Here is an 18,661-nt window from a genome sequence, read left to right as displayed (position 1 = left end):
ACACACACACACACACACACACACACACACACACACACACACACACAGAGTACAGGTTAATCTAAAAATCCAAAATGCTTCAGTATCAGAAACTTTTGAGTACTAGCATCATGCTCAAAGGAAATACTCACTGGAGTCTAATGCAAATAGTATAAAAACTGAAACACATATGGTCCCAAGCATCTCTGATAAGAAATATTCAACCTGTATATAAAACTGTATGTATAGTTCATTAAACACACCCCAAATGAGGAAGGAGGTGCATCCAAACGATGGCAGCACTTATCTCTGGAGGGGAAAGAGGGAGGTTTATAGGTGAGTCTTCTCAACAGTGTTCATGAGCTCTGTAACAGACTAAATTGGATCTGTACACAGGCTCTTGCTAGTTGTATGATTTGGAAAAATAAGGGAAAAAAATCTCAGTTTCTGAACAATAAAAGGAAACAACATTAATATTAGTACAGTTAGGATTAAATGAGAAAATATCTATAAATCATATTAAGTGAGGTGCTAAATAAAATGTGAGCTAAGACCTACACTTCTGAAGAAGTCTGTTTTCAAATTTTTGTAACATTTTTATAATCAGAAAAGAGAGCTGCTTATCAAGAGGTAAGCTTTCAGTTAAGGCACAGATACCGAAACTCCACAAGATTCATGAAACAGAAAGGTACAATGAGTTGATAAAATTTTGTTTCTCCGCTTATATATTCTTCCATGGGTATGTATTTCTGTCCCGAATGGGGAAAAAAATGAAATAAACATGGACTTACTGGTTTCCTAAGGAAGAAGATAGACAAAGCTCCCACTAAAGGCATATCTCCAATCAACGGTTCCAGAATCACCCGCATGGTACCGTGAATCTAAAACAGGAAACCAAAACAGGTCATAGAAAACAATTCTGCAGGGCCACTTAACTCAAGGAGTTTGCATGTGCATCTTAGTAACTTCTGAGCATGTGGCTTATTTCTCTCAACTATGACCTACAGTTAAAAACTGAACTTCAGAAAAATTCCAAACTAAAAAAACTTCTTTTCTTTTTAAATACAGCTTAAAGAACTTTAGAAAACTACCAACTTTTTAAAAAACTTACCTGAATGCTTTTCACACCAGCTCTACAAAAATAGCGTTTGATCTCCAAATCAATCTCACAATTTCCTACAAAACTAACAAAGAAAAAATTCTGCATTACATAATGTGAGTGAAATGAACTATTTTCTTTTTTTTTTTTGAGACGGAGTTTCACTCATGTTACCCAGGCTGGAGTGCAATGATGCGATCTCGGCTCACCGCAACCTCCGCCTCCTGGGTTCAGGCAATTCTCCTGCCTCAGCCTCCTGAGTAGCTGGGATTACAGGCACGCACCACCATGCCCAGCTAATGTTTTGTATTTTTAGTAGAGACGGGGTTTCACCATGTTGACCAGGATGGTCTCGATCTCTTGACCTCGTGATCCACCCGCCTCGGCCTCCCAAAGTGCTGGGATTACAGGTTTGGGCCACCGCGCCCGGCCGAAATGAACTATTTTCTTAATCAATATAGACCTGCAAGATATGTACTCTGAATATAATGATAGTAAAGCAACCAAAATCAGATCATAGGTAAAAACCATAAAATGTGGCCTATCACATCATAGAATTTTACTGGTCCAGGTCTGCAGGCTGTCATCAGATACAACACAGCTATGACACTGAGAGAAATACTCTTTATCAATTAATAAATAAATGTTTGTTGGTGGTGGTGGTCTTATATATAAAAATCTTAACTAAACATAAATATCCATGTTCAAAAGAAAATGTAAATAACAAAGTGCAACTTCTGAAGCGGTCTTTTGGTGCAATGTAGTTTTCCTCACCTTAGAAATCTGACGTTTAAAACATTAAAAAGTTTAATTTTATTTTAACACAAGTAACTTTCAGACTTTGCTTCCCAAACATGAAAAATCTCACAGTGCCCCAGCCCTCTGTAACATCAAAGATTAGAAACAGTGCATCTGTTTGGGGCCTCAATTTTATTCAATGATTAAGTCATTTCAAATATTAATATGAAACAAACATAACGCTAAAGGCAAGATTTGCATCCATTTTTAATATCAACATGAAATGTCAAATACTTTTTGCATCGGTTAGAGTAGGCGCTGATCCCCACCCTTGGCTCGTGGAGGTAGGACGTCACACTCCTACCTGACAACGTTTGTGGGCAAGTTTGGTAAATCCTAGAAAGGGAAGGTCTGTGCAGATAAGCAAAATCATAACAAAAGGAATCCGGGATAAGTTTCTTCCAATATTTATTGTCCTGGTGTTAAAGCCAATGCCTACAGATTCTTCTCACTGAGAATTGCTCTCTACCTAGTTGGTAAAATCACCAATAACCTGTTACGAAACTATTTTAAAAACTTTCCTTTTCTTCATCCTATGACTTGATCATTTTCTTCTCTTTGAGACGGAGTCTCGCTCTGTGGCCCAGGCTGGAGTGCAGTGGTGCGATGACTCACTGCAACGGTCGCCATCCAGGTTCAAGCAACTCTCCCACGTCAGCCTCCCGAGTAGTGGGGATTACAGGTGTGCGCCACCATGCCCAGCTAATTTTTGTATTTTTAGTTGATGTTGGTAAGGCTGGTCTCAAAATCCTGACCTCAAGGGGTCCAATCACCTTGGCTTCCCAAACTGCTAGGATTAACAGACATGGGCCACCGCACCCGGCCTTGATCATTTTATTTTCTAATACTTTTCAATTACTCCTTCCAATTAAAGTACCAATTTAGTTAAAGTGCTTGTCTAGAACTCACAACAAAGTAGAATGCCTATTTGTTCAGACACACAAATCTGAGCAGGACACTTTGCATAAGTTATGGCAGCTAACCATGAAACCAGACTTCAACTTCAGAATGGTGCCCACTGATTGATGAACTTGCTTGGCGCTGAGGATACCAGACAGCTTCCACCCTCCTGAAGCCCAGTATCAGCCCAGTGGACAGTCCCTCCTGGATCATAACCTGACCTGAGACATACATGGGACTCTTCTTTTATTCCACTGATGACCAAATGGTGTTTGCCCTAGCAACAACTATTTTAAAGATTCAGATTTTTTTCATATTAGATTGAAGCAAGTCTATGCTTCTTTCTGAAATAAAGGCAACCTGGTACCAACTCTGTGCATTCACTATATTTACACACTTGGGAAACTCAAAGATGATCATTTTAACAAAATGATCCTTAGTCAAGGATCTAAAAAAGCATACGACTCTGAGCTGCTAGATACCACATGGTTGGTCAGAGTGCACAGCACTCACTGCACACACACAGTGTGTTGTGAGGCTCCACATGGAGCAGGAAGCCCTGAGCAAGCTCAAGGAAGGACAAGGGCAAAAGACAAGGAAAGCTCACTTTTGAGCACAGCTGCATCACCGCCCTCCAGCCTGGGCAACAGAGTGAGACCCTATTGGGGTTAGTTGGAGGGGGAGCAAAGGAAGCCTATTTTTATTATGCTAGGCATGGTAGTTGGCAGATCTTCAATTTTTTTTTCCCGATGTAAAATACTGTATTAAAATACACCAAAAATTAGCTGGGCACGGTGGTTCAGGCCTGTAATCTTGGCAATTTGGGAGGCTGAGGCAGGCAAATCACTTTAGGTCAGGAGTTCAATATCAACCTGGCCAACAAGGGGGAAACCTTGTCTCTACTAAAAATATAAAAATTAGCCAGGTGTGGTGGCATGTGCCTGTAATGCCAGCTACTCGGGAGGCAGGATAATTGCTTGAATCCAAGAGGCGGAGGTTACGGTGAGCCAAGATTGCGCCACTGCACTCCAGCCTGGGTGATACAGCAAGACTTCGTTTCAAATAAATAACATAAATAAATAAATAAATTTAATTAAACACACAGAAAATCTACCCTCATTAACATTTTTAAGTGTACAACTCAGTGGTAACAAATACATCCATAATATGCAACCATCACCACCATCCATCCCCAGAACATTCTTCATCTTGCAAAATGAAGACTCTTCCCCCATTAAACACTAACTGCCCATTCCTTCTGCCCCCAGGCCTTGGCAACCAGCATTCTGCTTCTGTGTCTATGAGTCTGACTCCTCCGGGAACCTCACACAAGTGGAATTATGCAGATGCTGCCCCTTTGTGTCTAGCTTGTTTCCTCCAGCATAAGGTCCTCACAGTCCAGCATGTGGCAGCCTGGAGCAGGAGGCCCTTGTTTTTAAGGCTAGATCACGTAGGCCACATTTTGCTTATCCACTCATCGGCCCACGGACACTTGGGCTGCTTCCGCCTTTTAGCTACTGTAAATAATGCTGCTAAGAATGTGGGTGTGCAAATATTTGCTCAATTCCTGCTCTCAATTCTTTCAGGTATGTACAACAGAAGTGGAATTTCTGGATCACGTGGTAATTTTGTTTAAGGCTTTGAGGAACTGCCAAACTGTTTCCATAGCAGCAGTACCAATTCACATTTCTACCAACAGCGCACAAGGACTCCTATTTCTCCACCTTACCAACACCCCATTAGGTCACCTACGCCAGGAGGTGGACAGTGCACAGCAAGGGGCCCATTCCCATGAAGACAAGGGCCGTGTGCAGTAAGGGGCCCACCCCCATTAGGTCACCGAGGTTTGAAGGTGGGCCATGTGCAGTGAAGGTGCAGTGTGCAATACTTCTATCTATGGGAAACTACTTTTTTTTTTTTTTTTTTTGAGACAGAGTTTCACTCATGTTACCCAGGCTGGAGTGCAATGGCGCGATCTCGGCTCACCGCAACCTCCGCCTACTGGGTTCAGGCAATTCTCCTGCCTCAGCCTCCTGAGCAGCTGGGACTACAGGCACACGCCACCATGCCCAGCTAATTTTTTGTATTTTTAGTAGAGACGGGGTTTCACCATGTTGACCAGGATGGTCTCAATCTCTTGACCTCGTGATCCACCCGCCTCGGCCTCCCAAAGTGCTGGGATTACAGGCTTGAGCCACCGCGCCCGGCCTTTTTGGTGTAATCTTTAGGGTTTTCTACATATGAGATCATCTCATCTGTAAACAGGAAGATTAAGTCCTCCCACTGGGTGCAGTTGCTTATGGCTGTGATGCCAGAACTTTGGGAGGCCAAGGTGGGTGGATAGCTCGAGTCCAGGAGTTCGGACCAGCCTGGTAAACATAGCGAAGCGCCATCTCTACACAAAATACAAAAATTAGCCACACATGGTGGCATGCACCTGTAGTCCCAGTTACTCAGGAGGCTGAGGTGGGAAGATCGCTTGATCCCAGGAGGTCGAAGCTACAGTGAGCCAAGACTTCACCACTCCACTCCAGCCTGAATGATAAGCCAAGACCCTGTCTCAAAGAAAACAAACCAAAATCCAAAAACAAACACGCGCGCGCACGCACACACACACAAACATGTCTTTCTTCCTTTCCAACCTGGATGTGCTTTGTTTCTTGCCTAACTGCTCCAACTAGAACTCCCAATATTGTGTTGAAGAGAAGTAGTGAAAGAGGGCGTCCTTGCAGCGTCCTGGTTTTAAAGAAAAAGCTTTCAGTTTTTGACCACTGAGTATAATATTAACCGTGGGTTTTTCTTATATGGTTTTTATTATGTTGGGATAAATTTCCTTCTATTCCTAGTTCATTCCTATTCCTTCTATTACTAGTTCATGTTTTTATCATGAAAGAGTACTGAATTTTGTTAAATGCTTTTTCTGCATCCACTGAGATAATCACGTGATTTGGTTTTTTCCTTCCTGTTAATGTGGTGTATTACATCAACTAATTTTTGTATGCTGAATCATCTTTACATTCTGGGAATAAATCCCATTTGGTCATGGTGTAAAATCCTTTTTTTAAAAAATTATTTTTTGGCATGGTGAGCTGAGAAAAATACTTTTAATATGCTGCTAAATTTAGTTTGCTAGTATTTTGTTAAGGATTTTTGTATCAATGTTCATAAAAGATATTGGTCCACAGTTTTCTTTCCTTGTGGTGTCTTTAACTTTTTATGTAACACATTTTATGAATGGCAATTATCCAGGCTACTAGACACTGGACCCAGAAGGTAAATAATATTTGGATGTCTAACAAGAATTTAGTCGAATTCCAACCACAGCAGGTATGAAGTGTGCTCACTGTATCCTCCACCTTACAGGTACAACTAAGTGACATTACACGCCATTAACCATGACACAAATATAACAAATAAAAACTTACCTGATCTGAAGGTCCAAAATAATTTGTCTCTTGTCTACATTTTCAGTATATACCTTAACACCATTAATCCTGAGGGGCTGAAATAAGAAGTAGCTTATTTTAAAATACAGAGGTTAAAAACAAAATCAAACCTTGTAACATAGTATAAAGAGAACAAGTTTTAAGTTTCAGGCTATGACAGGAATTAAAATTCTGCCTTCAAAACAGAGTGTGGCTTGATTTTCAGCTATTTAACCCGTTCCTCAGCTTCCTCTCATGAGCTGCAGACAGTAACGGCCTCTTTTTCATAAGATTACTGTGAAACTAGGTGACAAAATAAATGTCAAGGGTGTAGTGCCTGCCTTGCTCACAGTAATTGACAAGCACTGGGTTTGACTGCTGTCGTCAGCACATGTAGCATTACACATCTGCTCTTTTCAAGCCTCTTACTCTTGTCTCTTCCCATTTAAGCTGACCCTCTCCCTCAGCTCCATCCTTACTGCTGTGTTTGAAACATAACCCCCTTTCATTTATTCTTTATGTCTCATGGTTTTTTATTTCTTAAGAGTTTCACATCCAGGCATAGAGGCTCAGGTCTGTAATTCCAACACTGTAGGATACCAAGGCAAAGAATTGCTTGAAGCCAGGTGATTGAAATCAGCCTAGGCAACGTGATGAAACCCCATCTCTACAAAAAGTTAAAAAATTAGTTAAGATGGTAGTGCAGGCTTGTAGTTCTAGCTCCTGAGGAGGCTGAGGTGGGGCGACTGCTTGAGCACAGAAGTTTGAGGCTGCAGTGAGCTATGATTGTGCCACTGTACTCTAGACTAGGCAACTGTGAAACCCCACCTCTTAAAACAAAACAAACAAAAAACCAGGCACAATGATTCAAAGCTGTAATCTCAGCACTCTGGCAGATTGAGGCAAAAGAACCACTTGAGCCTAGCAGTTTGAGACCAGCCTTAGTGGAGACCCCATCTCTACAACAAATACAAAAATTACCCAGGCATGATGGCATGCACCTGTAGTCCCAGTTACTCGGGAGGCTGAGGTACGGGGAATCCCTTGAGCCTGGGAGGTTGAGGTTGCAGTGAGCAGTGATCACGCCACTGTACTCCAGCCTGGGTGACAGAGTGAGACCCTGTCTCAAAAAAGAAAGAAACACCTTACCTCTGGAGTACACTGCTTACTTTGACAAGCTTGAGTGTATTAAAATCACCCCTCTCAACTAGCTGTCAAATCAAACTCTAAGCCTTTACCTGAGAGTCTAGCCACCTCCTATGCTCCCAAGTTTCCAGGCTTCTTCTTTATACTAGCTAAGCCATGTACAGACCGCGCTGAGAAACACAACCAACACGCTATGCTAACAAGTGAAAACGGCGCATGCATCATGTGCATAAGATAATATACTCCTTAAACGACATAGAGATTCAGGGACCAACCCACTCCAGATGACTGGGCATTACCTAATGAAGGACAAACATCTGGAGGCAACACCATCCAGCTGCCTGGGAGTCTTGGTCAGCACACAGTCTGGCCAAGGACCCTGCACAGGACTCTAAATGACATTCTATCCATCCCTTCATCAGAAGGCCTGGTTTTGCCATTTTTAAGACATTGGTACAGCAGATGAAAATGCCAAAGCTATCTTTACTGAATCACCATTTCTCTTAATACTCTTGCTGCTCTCCAAGGATCTTCTTATTCAGTTGGTATCAAGCTTAAAGTGTGTGTGATGGAACTCGAACACAATTAAATTATTCCTAAAGTAAGCCCAGCTGAGGCTGGAATTTTAAATATCCACAAACATGAGCATGCTGTAACTTAGAGCATTAACAGACTATGGTCTGCAGGCTAAATGTAGCCTTTGGCCTGACTCCACAGCCCCGGAGCTAAGATGGTTTTCACCTGGCTAAAGGGCTGTAAAAGGGAGGGATAGCAGGAAGTTGCGCCACAAAGACATGAGGTGGAATTAGAGCTAAAACATTAGGACCTGGCCACGGACAGACACCGCACACAGCCCTTGCTTTACAGCATCTAACTTGTCACTGGGATTTTTACTTGCATTCACACGGCACTTTAACTTCTAATTGTTTTTTTTCCCCATCCGTGGTTACCATTTTAGGTGCTGAAAGTTAAGGTCAACACTAAGTGTGTCCCACAGGTGTCCTGTGACATGGGCTCTCGCACAGGATGGCCACACCTCAGGCTCATCACAGGAAGAGCAGCAGCACATACAGGCAGTGCCACACGAGGCCGCACAGGAGGTGCTGGGTCTGGAGTAACTGCCTCTGAGATGGAGCATTCTCTGCACACAGAAAGTCAGCTCTGATGGAGAAAGGTGGCCAGCAGCCTGTAGAGCATGGGGTGGACACCAGCGCCCACTAACAGGTGACAAACACACAGTAGCCATGCCAGACTCCTCCCGCAGCCACATCAATCATAACCCTGAAGCGCACCATGCGGCGACATCTGTGTGTGGACTCTGCTGTGTGCACTAGCGTGTGTGGATTGTGTGTGTGCTTACAAGAACTATGACATCTGGAGTCTGTAGGCATATAAAACAACGTTACCTCGGACTATTGCTACTTATTTAAAAACATAAAATAAAAAAGGAAAACTTACCATGATCAACTAAATGTACTCTTGAGGCTTTTTCCAGAAGTGTTATTAGGAAGTAGCAGCTTTCCTTTTTATATAACGTGACTCCATTAACAAAATCTGTCTTTCCTTCCACCTGCGTAGTTAATGTTATGCCTACCATGCCAGCATTAGAGTCATTAATCGTTTTTTCTTTTAACATCCCGAAAGGGATAAACACTGTAAGCTTGTCAATTACTGCACATTTAGCATGAATTCACAGATCAAACTCTCTCACAGGAAAGACTACGTAAAACTACTGCTTCCGAAAAGGGCATGCTGACAGAAGAACGTGCAGCAGAAAGACACGTTATGGAAAGAAAGCTAGGGTTAAAGAGAAGCCATGTATGGAGGCTGACATGGCCAAGACAGCACCACAGGTGAGAGGGCAGCAGGACAGCCACCCGACAGAGACGGGAAAAAGACACCATGGCGGGAGGTGGAGCTTGAGTGAGAGAGACAGGAAGGGCACTGCGGGCGAGAGGGCAGCAGGACTAGCAAGAGGATAGCAGGACAGGCAAGAAGACAGCAGGACGGCCTCCCAAGAGATGGGAAAGGGCACCGTGGCTGGAGGCGGAGCCTGAGTGACAGAGACGGGAAAGGCACCCTGGCTGGAGGCAGAGCCTGCGTGGGAACTGCAGGTACACCCCGCAGACCTTTTCGGTGAACAATTTTCTCCAGAACATAATTTGAAGCTGTCTGTTTTCTGATATAGGGTCTCCCTCTGTCACTCAGGCTGGAGTGCAGTGGTGTGATCATGGCTCACTGCAGGCTCAACCTCCTGGGGCTCAAGTGATCCTCCTGCCTCAGCCTCTTGTGCAGCTCAGACTGCACACATGTGCCACCACACCCGGCTAACTTTTAAAATTTTCTGTAGAGTTGGGGTCCCACTTTGTTGCCCAGGCTGGTCTCAAACTCTTAAGCTCAGGCCTCCCCAAGTGATGGGATCACAGGTGTGAACCACCGTGCCCAGATGAAGTTGTTTAAAAAAGATATACCCAGCTACTTGGGAGGCTGAGGTGGAAAGATCACTTGAGCCTAGGAGTTTGAGGTCAGGTTGGGCAACACAGTGAGGCCTCCGTCTCAAAAAAAAAAAAAAAAGGAATAGAAAAGAAAATATTTTTCATGTTTTCACAGTAGTCTGACTGTGTGCACACGTGAAGACACTTAAGAGGAAACTAACCTGCTGGCCCATGTCGATCTTCGTGAAACTAAAAGTGCTAAGGTGGGTGTTTGCTCCCCGCACGGCTGGCTCTATAGTTTCTCGAAACAACTTCTCTATAAATTGGCAAATGAAAGGCCACATGTGTTTTACAGTCTGGAAAGGAAAAAGAACTCAGGTTAAACAAAATGCTGTAATGCATGACACACACAAGTGCTCGTGAGAAACGCTCATAGCTGACCAAAATCTGGTTTTAAAAATAAAGGAGCCGGGCGCGGTGGCTCAAGCCTGTAATCCCAGCACTTTGGGAGGCCGAGGCGGGTGGATCACGAGGTCAAGAGATCGAGACCATCCTGGTCAACATGGTGAAACCCCGTCTCTACTAAAACTACAAAAAATTAGCTGGGCATGGTGGCATGTGCCTGTAGTCCCAGCTACTCAGGAGGCTGAGGCAGGAGAATTGCCTGAACCCAGGAGGTGGAGGTTGCGGTGAGCCGAGATCGCGCCATTGCACTCCAGCCAGGGTAACAAGAGTGAAACTCCGTCTCAAAAAATAAAATAAAATAAAATAAAGGAGAGGAGGATCTTCTTGTTATACAAAATCAACATGATCTAAATTCTAAAAAGTTATTAGAAAAACCAACAACTGATTAACCAGTATGTTGCAAAAACTACTTATTCTGGTTAAATATTCTGTTTAAGTATGTCGGCACACTTAAAGATTGCTAAAAATCCTGTGGTTTAAATTTGTTGCTGAAAACTTTCTTAAACTGTATAAATATTAATGAGCACCTATTTTTTTTAATGACAGCAGAACTTCCAGCACTATAAGTGATCACTGACATGAGTCCACTGTGTGGTCCTAAAGATGCATCAAATACAGAGATAAAAGAGATCTCATTCAAGGCATACTGCTCTAAAACCACAACCTTCAAAAAAATGATTGTTGGCCAGGCACGGTGGTTCACGCCTATTAATCCCAGCACTTTGGGAGGCCAAGGTGGGCAGATCACCTAAGGTGAGGTGTTGGAGACCAGCCTAACCAACATGGAAAAACCCCGTCTCTACTAAAAATACAAAATTAGCTGGGCATGGTAGCACAAGCCTGTAATCCCAGCTACTTGGGAGGGTGAGGCAGGAGAATCGCTTGAACCTGGGAGGCGGAGGTTGTGGTGAGCTGAGATTGCTCCATTACACGCCAGCCTGGGCAACAGAGCACGATTCTATCTCAAAAAAAAAAAAAAAAAAGAAATTGTTATTGATTACTCGGTTTCTTGAAAGTTATTTCTTTCTTTGTAATGCTTCTCAAAGCTTACAATTATTACAAAACAGATTTGAGCCCTGGCTGTTCAGGAAAGAAGACACATGGCCAGAGATACAAATATGAACATGCCTATACTTTTCTCAAGTCAAAGACACAGTTCTCACTCTCTGGAAAGGAAAAAAACGTGTTAGTTATGATTGAGGTCTTTGGGAGCAGAAGCCAACCCACTAAAGTACAAACAAGCTTAAATATTACCAACATGCAAATTCCCAAATATGGAAAGATGGTATCTCATCCTCAATTCCACTGACAGATGGTATTTGGTATACTCTACTCTTACCTTATTTAGCCATTCTGCTCTTTCAGTGTCTGGAAAATGAACCTAGGAGAAAAAGACACACATATGACTTATTAACTCCCAACAACTGTAAATAAAACATCAAGCAGGCAATTTCATATTCTCATCCTATGTCCTATGTTTACATGATGCTTCTTTAAAATACTCCGCTCTAAAGTTTTGGAAACTGGTCTCCAAGGAGGGAAAGTGAAATGCACGGCACCCCAGCTCTTCATATCCTGAGAACACCATGAGCAGAAAAGTCGAGTGTGGACAAATGCCATCAGAGCCTTCTCTGCACCCCACTGTCCAGAGGAAAGTCACTGGAATCCAAAACATCATAAAAAATTGACCTCTTCCTTTTTAAAAAACCATGTTTCTAATCTGTCAGTAGTATTTTCATTGTGTTCCGGAAATCTAGGCTCAGAGTTCTGCCCTTCCCAGGCCAGTGCAGTGGCGCACACCTGCAAGTCCCAGCTACTCAAGAGGATCACGTGAGCCCAGGAGCTTGTCTGCAATGTGGAACAATCATGCTTGTTGATTAGCACTGCACCCTAGTCTGGACAACATTAACGAGATTCCGTAAAATAAAGTAAAACATATAAAATAAAATTCACTCTTCCCTTTTGCTTTTCTCTTTTGGCCCAAACTAGCCAAGACACACTTTTCCTTAGTTGACTCCTCTCCACACCATCTCCCATCTTCACCCAGATGGGCATCCCCATTACAGTTCTCCAGGGAGGGCCTGGATACTGGAAAAGGGTTCATATAGAGGAAGAAACCTATTTAGAGCCAGGCGATGGCTCACACCTGTAATTCCAACACTTTGTGAGGCTGAGGCAGATGGATTACTTAAGGCCAGGAGTTCAAGACCAGCCTGGCCAACATGGTAAAATCCTGTCTCTGCTAAAAATGCCAAACTTAGCCAGGTGTGGTGGCAGATACCTGTAATCCCAGTTACTCGGGAAGCTGAGGCAGGAGAGTTGCTTGAACCTGGGAGGCAGAGGTTGTAATGAGTGGAGATCATGCCACTGCACTCCAGCCTGGGTGACAGAAGGAAAGTCTATTTCAAACAAACAAACAAAAAGATGCAAAGAGTGGCCAGGAGTGGTGGCTCATTCCTGGTCTCCCAAAGCCTGTAATTCCAGCACTTTGGGAGACCAAGGCGGGTGGATCACGAGGTCAGGAGTTTAAGACCAGCCTGGACAACATGGTAAAACTCCATCTCTACTAAAATATAAAAATTAGCCAGGCATGGTGCCGTAAGCCTGTAATCCCAGCTACTAGGGAGGCTGAGGCAGGAGAATTGCTTGAACTTGGGAAGTGGAGGTTGCAGTGAGCCAAGACTGTGCCATTGCACTCCAGCCTGGGTGACAGAGCGAGACTCTGTCTCAAAAAAAGAAAAAAAGAAACCTATTTAGAAAAACTGTGGACCAGGCACAGTGCTTCACACTTGTAATCCCAACACAATGGAAGGCTGAGGCAGGAGGATCGCTTGAGACAAGATGTTCAAGACAAACCTAGGCACAAGATGTCCAAGATAAGATGGTCAAGACAAGCCTAGTGAGATTCTGTCTCTAAAAAATTTTTTTAAATTAGCCAGACATGGTGGTGCATGCCTGCAGTCCCAGTCACAGCTACTCAGGAGGCTAAGGCGGGAGGATCACTTCAGCCTGGCAGTTCCAGGCGGCTGTGTGCCATGACTGAACCACTGCTCTCCAGCCTCAGTGACAAAGTGAAGCCCCATGTCTGGAAAAAAGGGAAACAAAATATTTTCTCTGTCATTGGGGCAGAAATAAAACATCCTTGTAGAAGAAGGCCAAAGTTTTCATCACAAATGAGGAGCTTTCAAAGAAGGAAGAGCACATAGTCCACATGAATGCTCAGGTAACCACGTTTTTGGTTTAGGCTTCAACGGTCATGATGACTGTGAACAGGTGACAGATGTGATTAGAGAAATGTTCTGACGTGTGGAACTGCCATGAGTTGCTTTCCTAAGCACAAAGTACTTGAGCCAATGACAGACAGCCCTGCGGAAGCCAGACCAGCCTCTGCAGGAGCTGGGCAGAGAATGTTATCATGGGGGTGGGTGTTCTCTTCTAAGATGGTTTCTTTCATATCCAGCCTCTCTCATGTTTGTATATGAGAAAATGGGGCCCAGCAGCTAATTCTGGGTCCCCCAGAGGCCACCATCAAGACATACATCCTGGCTACAGCCAGCCAGTGCCCTGCGGCCACTGGCCTTGAGCCCTCTGCAGGGAGAGGCTGGAGCTTCTGTCTCCTCTGGACCAGAAGCCTAGGCAGGCCTGACTCTGATGCTCTTTGTAAGGAAGCATTTAATCTGCTTGAATCACGAGGTGGTCTACAGTGAATCTGTTCCTAAATTAAGTCAGCTTGACTCCATTCTGGAAAAAACAAAGGAATAGCAACTTTCCAGAATTAAGAAAAAGGCTTAAAAGTTGGGAAAGACAATATTCAAGAAGCCGGAGATCGAGAAAAGTTGCTGCCAGAGGCATTTGCTCCAATCCAAGGGAGTTGCCTCTGCCACTGTCGAGGCCTATTCTGAGCAGGGGGGCCTGGGGTACAAGGAGGAGGCTGCTTTCCCCAAGGAGCAGGAAGAAATGTGGGGATAGGGTGAAGACAACCGGAGGGCTTGTTAGACTAGCCAAACTGGGTCACAAAACCAAGCATGCAGTTGAATTCTGCCATTTCTTCACAGTGCAGTAAAGAAGTTCAATACTCTAAGTCGGATCAGGAACTCTAAGCCTGGCTCAACCCAAGGGTCTGCTGAACACTAAGGCAGGTGTTAAACTGTGGTCCTGCCCAAGTAGCAAGTCACTGTGGGGTCACCTCCTTTGCTGTGCCTTCCCTCTGAATCCAACCACCAGTGACGGAAACAGAAAGGACAGAAGGCAAACCTGGAGCACCTTCTATGTGGAGAAAGCCAGGGCTGTGTCCTAGATGTGTTCCTTCCCTCTAACTTCCGAGTAAACCCCAGAGCCCAGGTGCACCTCACTGAGCACAGATACACCTGCCCTTTCTTGTGATGCCGTGACTGTCTATACCTGCTTCCCTTGCAGGCGTCCCCTTGCCTGGCTTCCCAACAATACCAAACTTAGCTACCAGAACAATTACTCTAGAACACAGAAATTTCATTTCCATTTACCTTAGTCAAGGCCATGAACTTCTACTTGCTTAACAAACAGTTCAACTTCTCCAGCTTGATCTTCAAAGATCTACTACCTCAAGTCACATTTTCTCCAGTTTACAACATACAAATCTCACTTTTACTATGCCGCTGTTAAATTCTACCAAAACCATTATGGCTCCTTACACAGAACTGTATTCTTATTTACCTCTTTTTCCTCCTTCCTCCTCCTCTGCCAATTCTTCCTTGACAATCAGCTCAGCTCCGCTCTAGATAACCTCTCATCCAGGACACCACCCCAATCCAATCACTCCCTCTTTCAACCCGCAGCGCCTGGACTTTCAGTTGCCACAGATCAGCGTGGTCACACCACTCTATAAACGCTCCTCAAGGGCATCAGGGCAGAGCCCTCACTTCCTGCCTCCAAGCCCATCTCTTACCAACATCAGGCCATTTGAGAGGTCCCCCTCTCATCTTCTCAGCATCAGAGAATTCCTACTCATACAGGATCAGTTATTGAATTTGCCAACTGGGGCAATAAGTATTAGTCCCTATGTTTTCCAATAAATACACGGCAACAAATCCATATTCGTTAATACCATCAGATGAACTTCTACTTTCTAGTAAGGTCTTCATAAATGATAAAAAATTACTACAAGCCAGGCACAGTGACTTATGCCTATTATCTCTGCACTTTGGGAGGCTGAGATGGGCAGATTTCTTGAGGCCAGAAGTTTGAGACCAGCCAGGCCAACATAGCAAAATCCTGTCTCTACTGAAAATATGAAAAATTAGCTGGGACAGTTGCAGGCGCCTGTAGTCCCAGCTACTCTGGAGGCTGCGGCAGGAGAATTGCTTGAACCTGGTAGGTAGAGGTTGCAGTGAGCCAAGATTGCACCATTGCACACCAGCCTGGGGAACAGAGTGAGACTCCGTCTCAAAAACAAAACACAAAAAAAACAAGATATAGTCAGATTTTCCAACCAATGAAAATTAAGAGGCCACATATTCTTGAAAACATCATATGCATATGCATGTGTATATACAAACATGTTCTAATATAAGTTACACATGCTTATAAACACATAGAAGTTTGCAAAAATATGTACAAAACTAGTAATGAGGAAAATTGGCCCTTATGTTTCCCTCTATGTATTTCTATACTTCTGAAATCCTAGTATGCATGAACTAATACTGTAATTTAGGATTAAAATTAATAAAATATTTCTAATACAGAAGTACCATTTTTATATAACAAATGACCAAAATTATGTGAAAGTGCAATTTTCATAAATTAAACCATATTTTAACTATATTAAATGAGAATGATACTTGGAAACAGGATTATCTTACAACATAATATACTCCAAATTTGATTTGGAAAGAAAAATTTTTGAAACATCAAGTTTTTAGTCAAGACGGAGTTTCTCCGGGTTGGTCAGGCTGGTCTTGAACTCCTGACCTCAGGTGATCCGCCTCCCTGGGCCTCCCAAAGTGCTGGGATTACAGCTGTGAGTCACCACACCCGGCCCTCGTAACATCTAGTGATAAAATGACTCCTGTAAAAAATATTCCAAAATGAAAACATTCTTCCTTCTCTAATATTAGATTTCTCTAAGTTTACTGATATTTCTCAAATTTGGTCTGACAGTATGCTAGTAAAGTCCTCCTCATCCTGGCATCCTGAACGCCTGAGTAACACCATAGAGCTAAACATATATCAGTCCCAGAATCACCTATAGAATTATACTTATGTAATAATAATAAAGTTTCACTACTCAGTCATATACCAGTTATAAGCCCTGACAGTTGTGAGTTCTGATTTTATTAGTTACTGTGCCACATTTAATCTCCTGCACATGTGTTGACTGTTCTTTCAGAAGAACCTATTTATCAAGCACTTCCTCCAGGTCTAGCAGAAATGCTAGTCCTTGGGAGGCTCATGCTGCTGTCCTTAGGAGGGTCATGGCTGGAGGAGGGGCTGGTTTGGGGAGGTGTGACTGCCAGCCAGGAGGGAGAAAAGTGCCAGCAGAGGAGAGTCTGCTGCTACTTGGAAGGGGGCATGGAAGATTTAGGCCGTAGGCCAGGCACGGTGGTTCATGCCTGTAATCCAAGCACTTTGGGAAGCTGAGGTGGGTGGATCACGAGGTCAGGAGTTCAAGACCAGCCTGACCAGAATGGTGAAACCCTGTCTCTACTAAAATTACAAAAAAATTAGCCAGGCATGGTGGTGTGCGCCTGTAGTCCCAGCTACTCGGGAGGCTGAGGCAGAAGAATTACTTGAACCCAGCAGGTGGTGGTTACAGTGGGCCGAGATCTCACCACTGCACTCAAGCCTGGGAGACAGAGTGAGACTCCATCTCAAAAAAAAAAAAAAAAAAAAAAATCAGAAACAGGGCATACGTGAGCTGGGGTTGGCCAGGTGTGAAATAATAAGGAATATATATATTTGGTCTCTGTCCCTAGAACCTAATACAGGTATTGATCGACTTACCACCTATGCAACTTACGACAATTCGACTTTATGACCACAATCGCTAGCCACGACTGTTCTGCATCTGGCAGCGCAAACGTTGCCCAGCTGGGCGTACGACAGTGCAGACCAGCTTCCTGCAGCACTACCATCTCCGCGTGCACCATTTCAACTGGTACATATAGCCTACTCAACTTACGACCAAATCATGTTACGACCGGTCCGCGGTCCCGACCATGGTCGTAAGTCGAGCACTAGCTGTATAGAACTCCTAAACCCCTTGCAGCGACCGGTCCGCGGTCCCGACCGTGGTCGTAAGTCGAGCACTAGCTGTATAGAACCCCTAAACCCCTTGCAGGTAGAAGTGCTAGGAGAATACCTTGTTCTAATATTTGGTCTCTCATCCCTGATTCCCCACACAGCAGTACTAAATCCCTTGGAATTTATTGGGTGATAGGAGCACCTTTGTTCTAATGAGGTGACCCTTGGTGGGCTCCAGGACAGCCTCAGGATGAGGGCTGGTTGCAGGGGAATCAACCATGTGACTAGAGGGGTGGAACTTTCAGCCCCCCCCATACCACCTCTGGGAAGTAAAGAGGTGCTGAAGGTTGAGTTGATCCCCAATGACTAATAATTTAATCGATCATGGCTACTTAGCAGAGCCTCCATCAAAACCCAAAAGGACATGGTTAGAAGAGCTTCCAGGAGGGCAACCTCTGGAGTGTGGCACGTCTGGAGGCGGCACAGGAAGCCCACACCCCTTCCTCCCCCCTCTCCCATGCATCTCTTCAACTGTACCATTTGTAATAACCTCTATAATCATCCAGTTAATGTGAGGAAAGTGTTTCCCTGAGTTCTGTGAACCCTCTAGTAAATCAAACCCAAGATGGGGCTGTGGGAAGCCCCTTTAGAGCCAATTGGTCAGAAGTACAGGTGACAATCTACATTTGTGAATGGTACCTGAAGTGGGGGACAGTCTTGTGGGACTGAGCCCTTACCCGTGGGATCTGATGCTATCTCCAGATAGAAAGTGTAAGAAACCAGTTGAATTACAGGACACCCAGTTAGGGTCTGCTGAAGAACGCTTCATGTGTGGTGGGAAAACAACCCATGCACATTTTGGTGACTAGAGGTGAAGTGTTCTACTGAATGTGAGAGTAGGAAAATTTTAGATTTTTCCTATTTCTTAAACTAGGCAAAGAAAATATTCTAAGCAAAAATAATTACAAGTCATTTACTGTGGCTGGATGAGGAGATGGGAGGAGTAACAGGAGAGGAAGCGGGAACATCAGGTCAAGGCTGATGTTTTCTGCAGGTGCTTTCTGTGCCACTCAGGGGCTGCTGATGTCACTGCACAGGCAACAGGTGGTAACCACACCTGCTGTGAGACAGTGATGGAGCAGGAGCGTGGGAGGAGGCCCCACACCTGCAGTGAGACAGTGATGGAGCAGGACCGT

The 18,661-nt window shown here is 44.2% G+C and overlaps 1 protein-coding gene and 2 long non-coding RNA genes across 9 annotated transcripts in view; 1 reads left to right on the top strand and 2 right to left on the bottom strand.

Annotated features, from left to right (window-relative positions):
• Positions 1 to 16,241, top strand: part of LOC116527763 — an 18,867-nt gene extending 2,626 nt beyond the window's left edge. Inside the window, exon 3 of the long non-coding RNA XR_004258721.1 lies at positions 16,138 to 16,241. This is a non-coding gene — a long non-coding RNA (uncharacterized LOC116527763). The remainder of the gene's footprint in view (positions 1 to 16,137) is intronic.
• The window catches only part of ESYT2 (extended synaptotagmin 2), a 101,051-nt gene that overhangs the window by 54,331 nt on the left and 28,059 nt on the right, over positions 1 to 18,661 (bottom strand). For all 7 annotated transcript variants that reach the window (XM_032244863.1, XM_032244865.1, XM_032244864.1 and 4 more), the window contains exons 2-6: positions 11,587 to 11,628; positions 10,004 to 10,138; positions 6,202 to 6,278; positions 1,091 to 1,163; positions 771 to 860 (exon numbers count right to left, since the gene is read on the bottom strand). In XM_032244863.1, coding sequence (XP_032100754.1) covers positions 771 to 860; positions 1,091 to 1,163; positions 6,202 to 6,278; positions 10,004 to 10,138; positions 11,587 to 11,628 — 417 coding nt within the window. The remainder of the gene's footprint in view (positions 1 to 770; positions 861 to 1,090; positions 1,164 to 6,201; positions 6,279 to 10,003; positions 10,139 to 11,586; positions 11,629 to 18,661) is intronic.
• Positions 15,643 to 18,661, bottom strand: part of LOC116527764 — a 19,025-nt gene continuing 16,006 nt past the window's right edge. Inside the window, exon 3 of the long non-coding RNA XR_004258722.1 lies at positions 15,643 to 15,667. This is a non-coding gene — a long non-coding RNA (uncharacterized LOC116527764). The remainder of the gene's footprint in view (positions 15,668 to 18,661) is intronic.

This window comes from Sapajus apella, unplaced genomic scaffold (genome assembly GCF_009761245.1).
Source record: "Sapajus apella isolate SASKATOON/1434 unplaced genomic scaffold, GSC_monkey_1.0 scaffold56, whole genome shotgun sequence".
NCBI lineage: Eukaryota > Metazoa > Chordata > Mammalia > Primates > Cebidae > Sapajus > Sapajus apella.
This window is presented reverse-complemented; position numbering and strand designations above follow the sequence as displayed.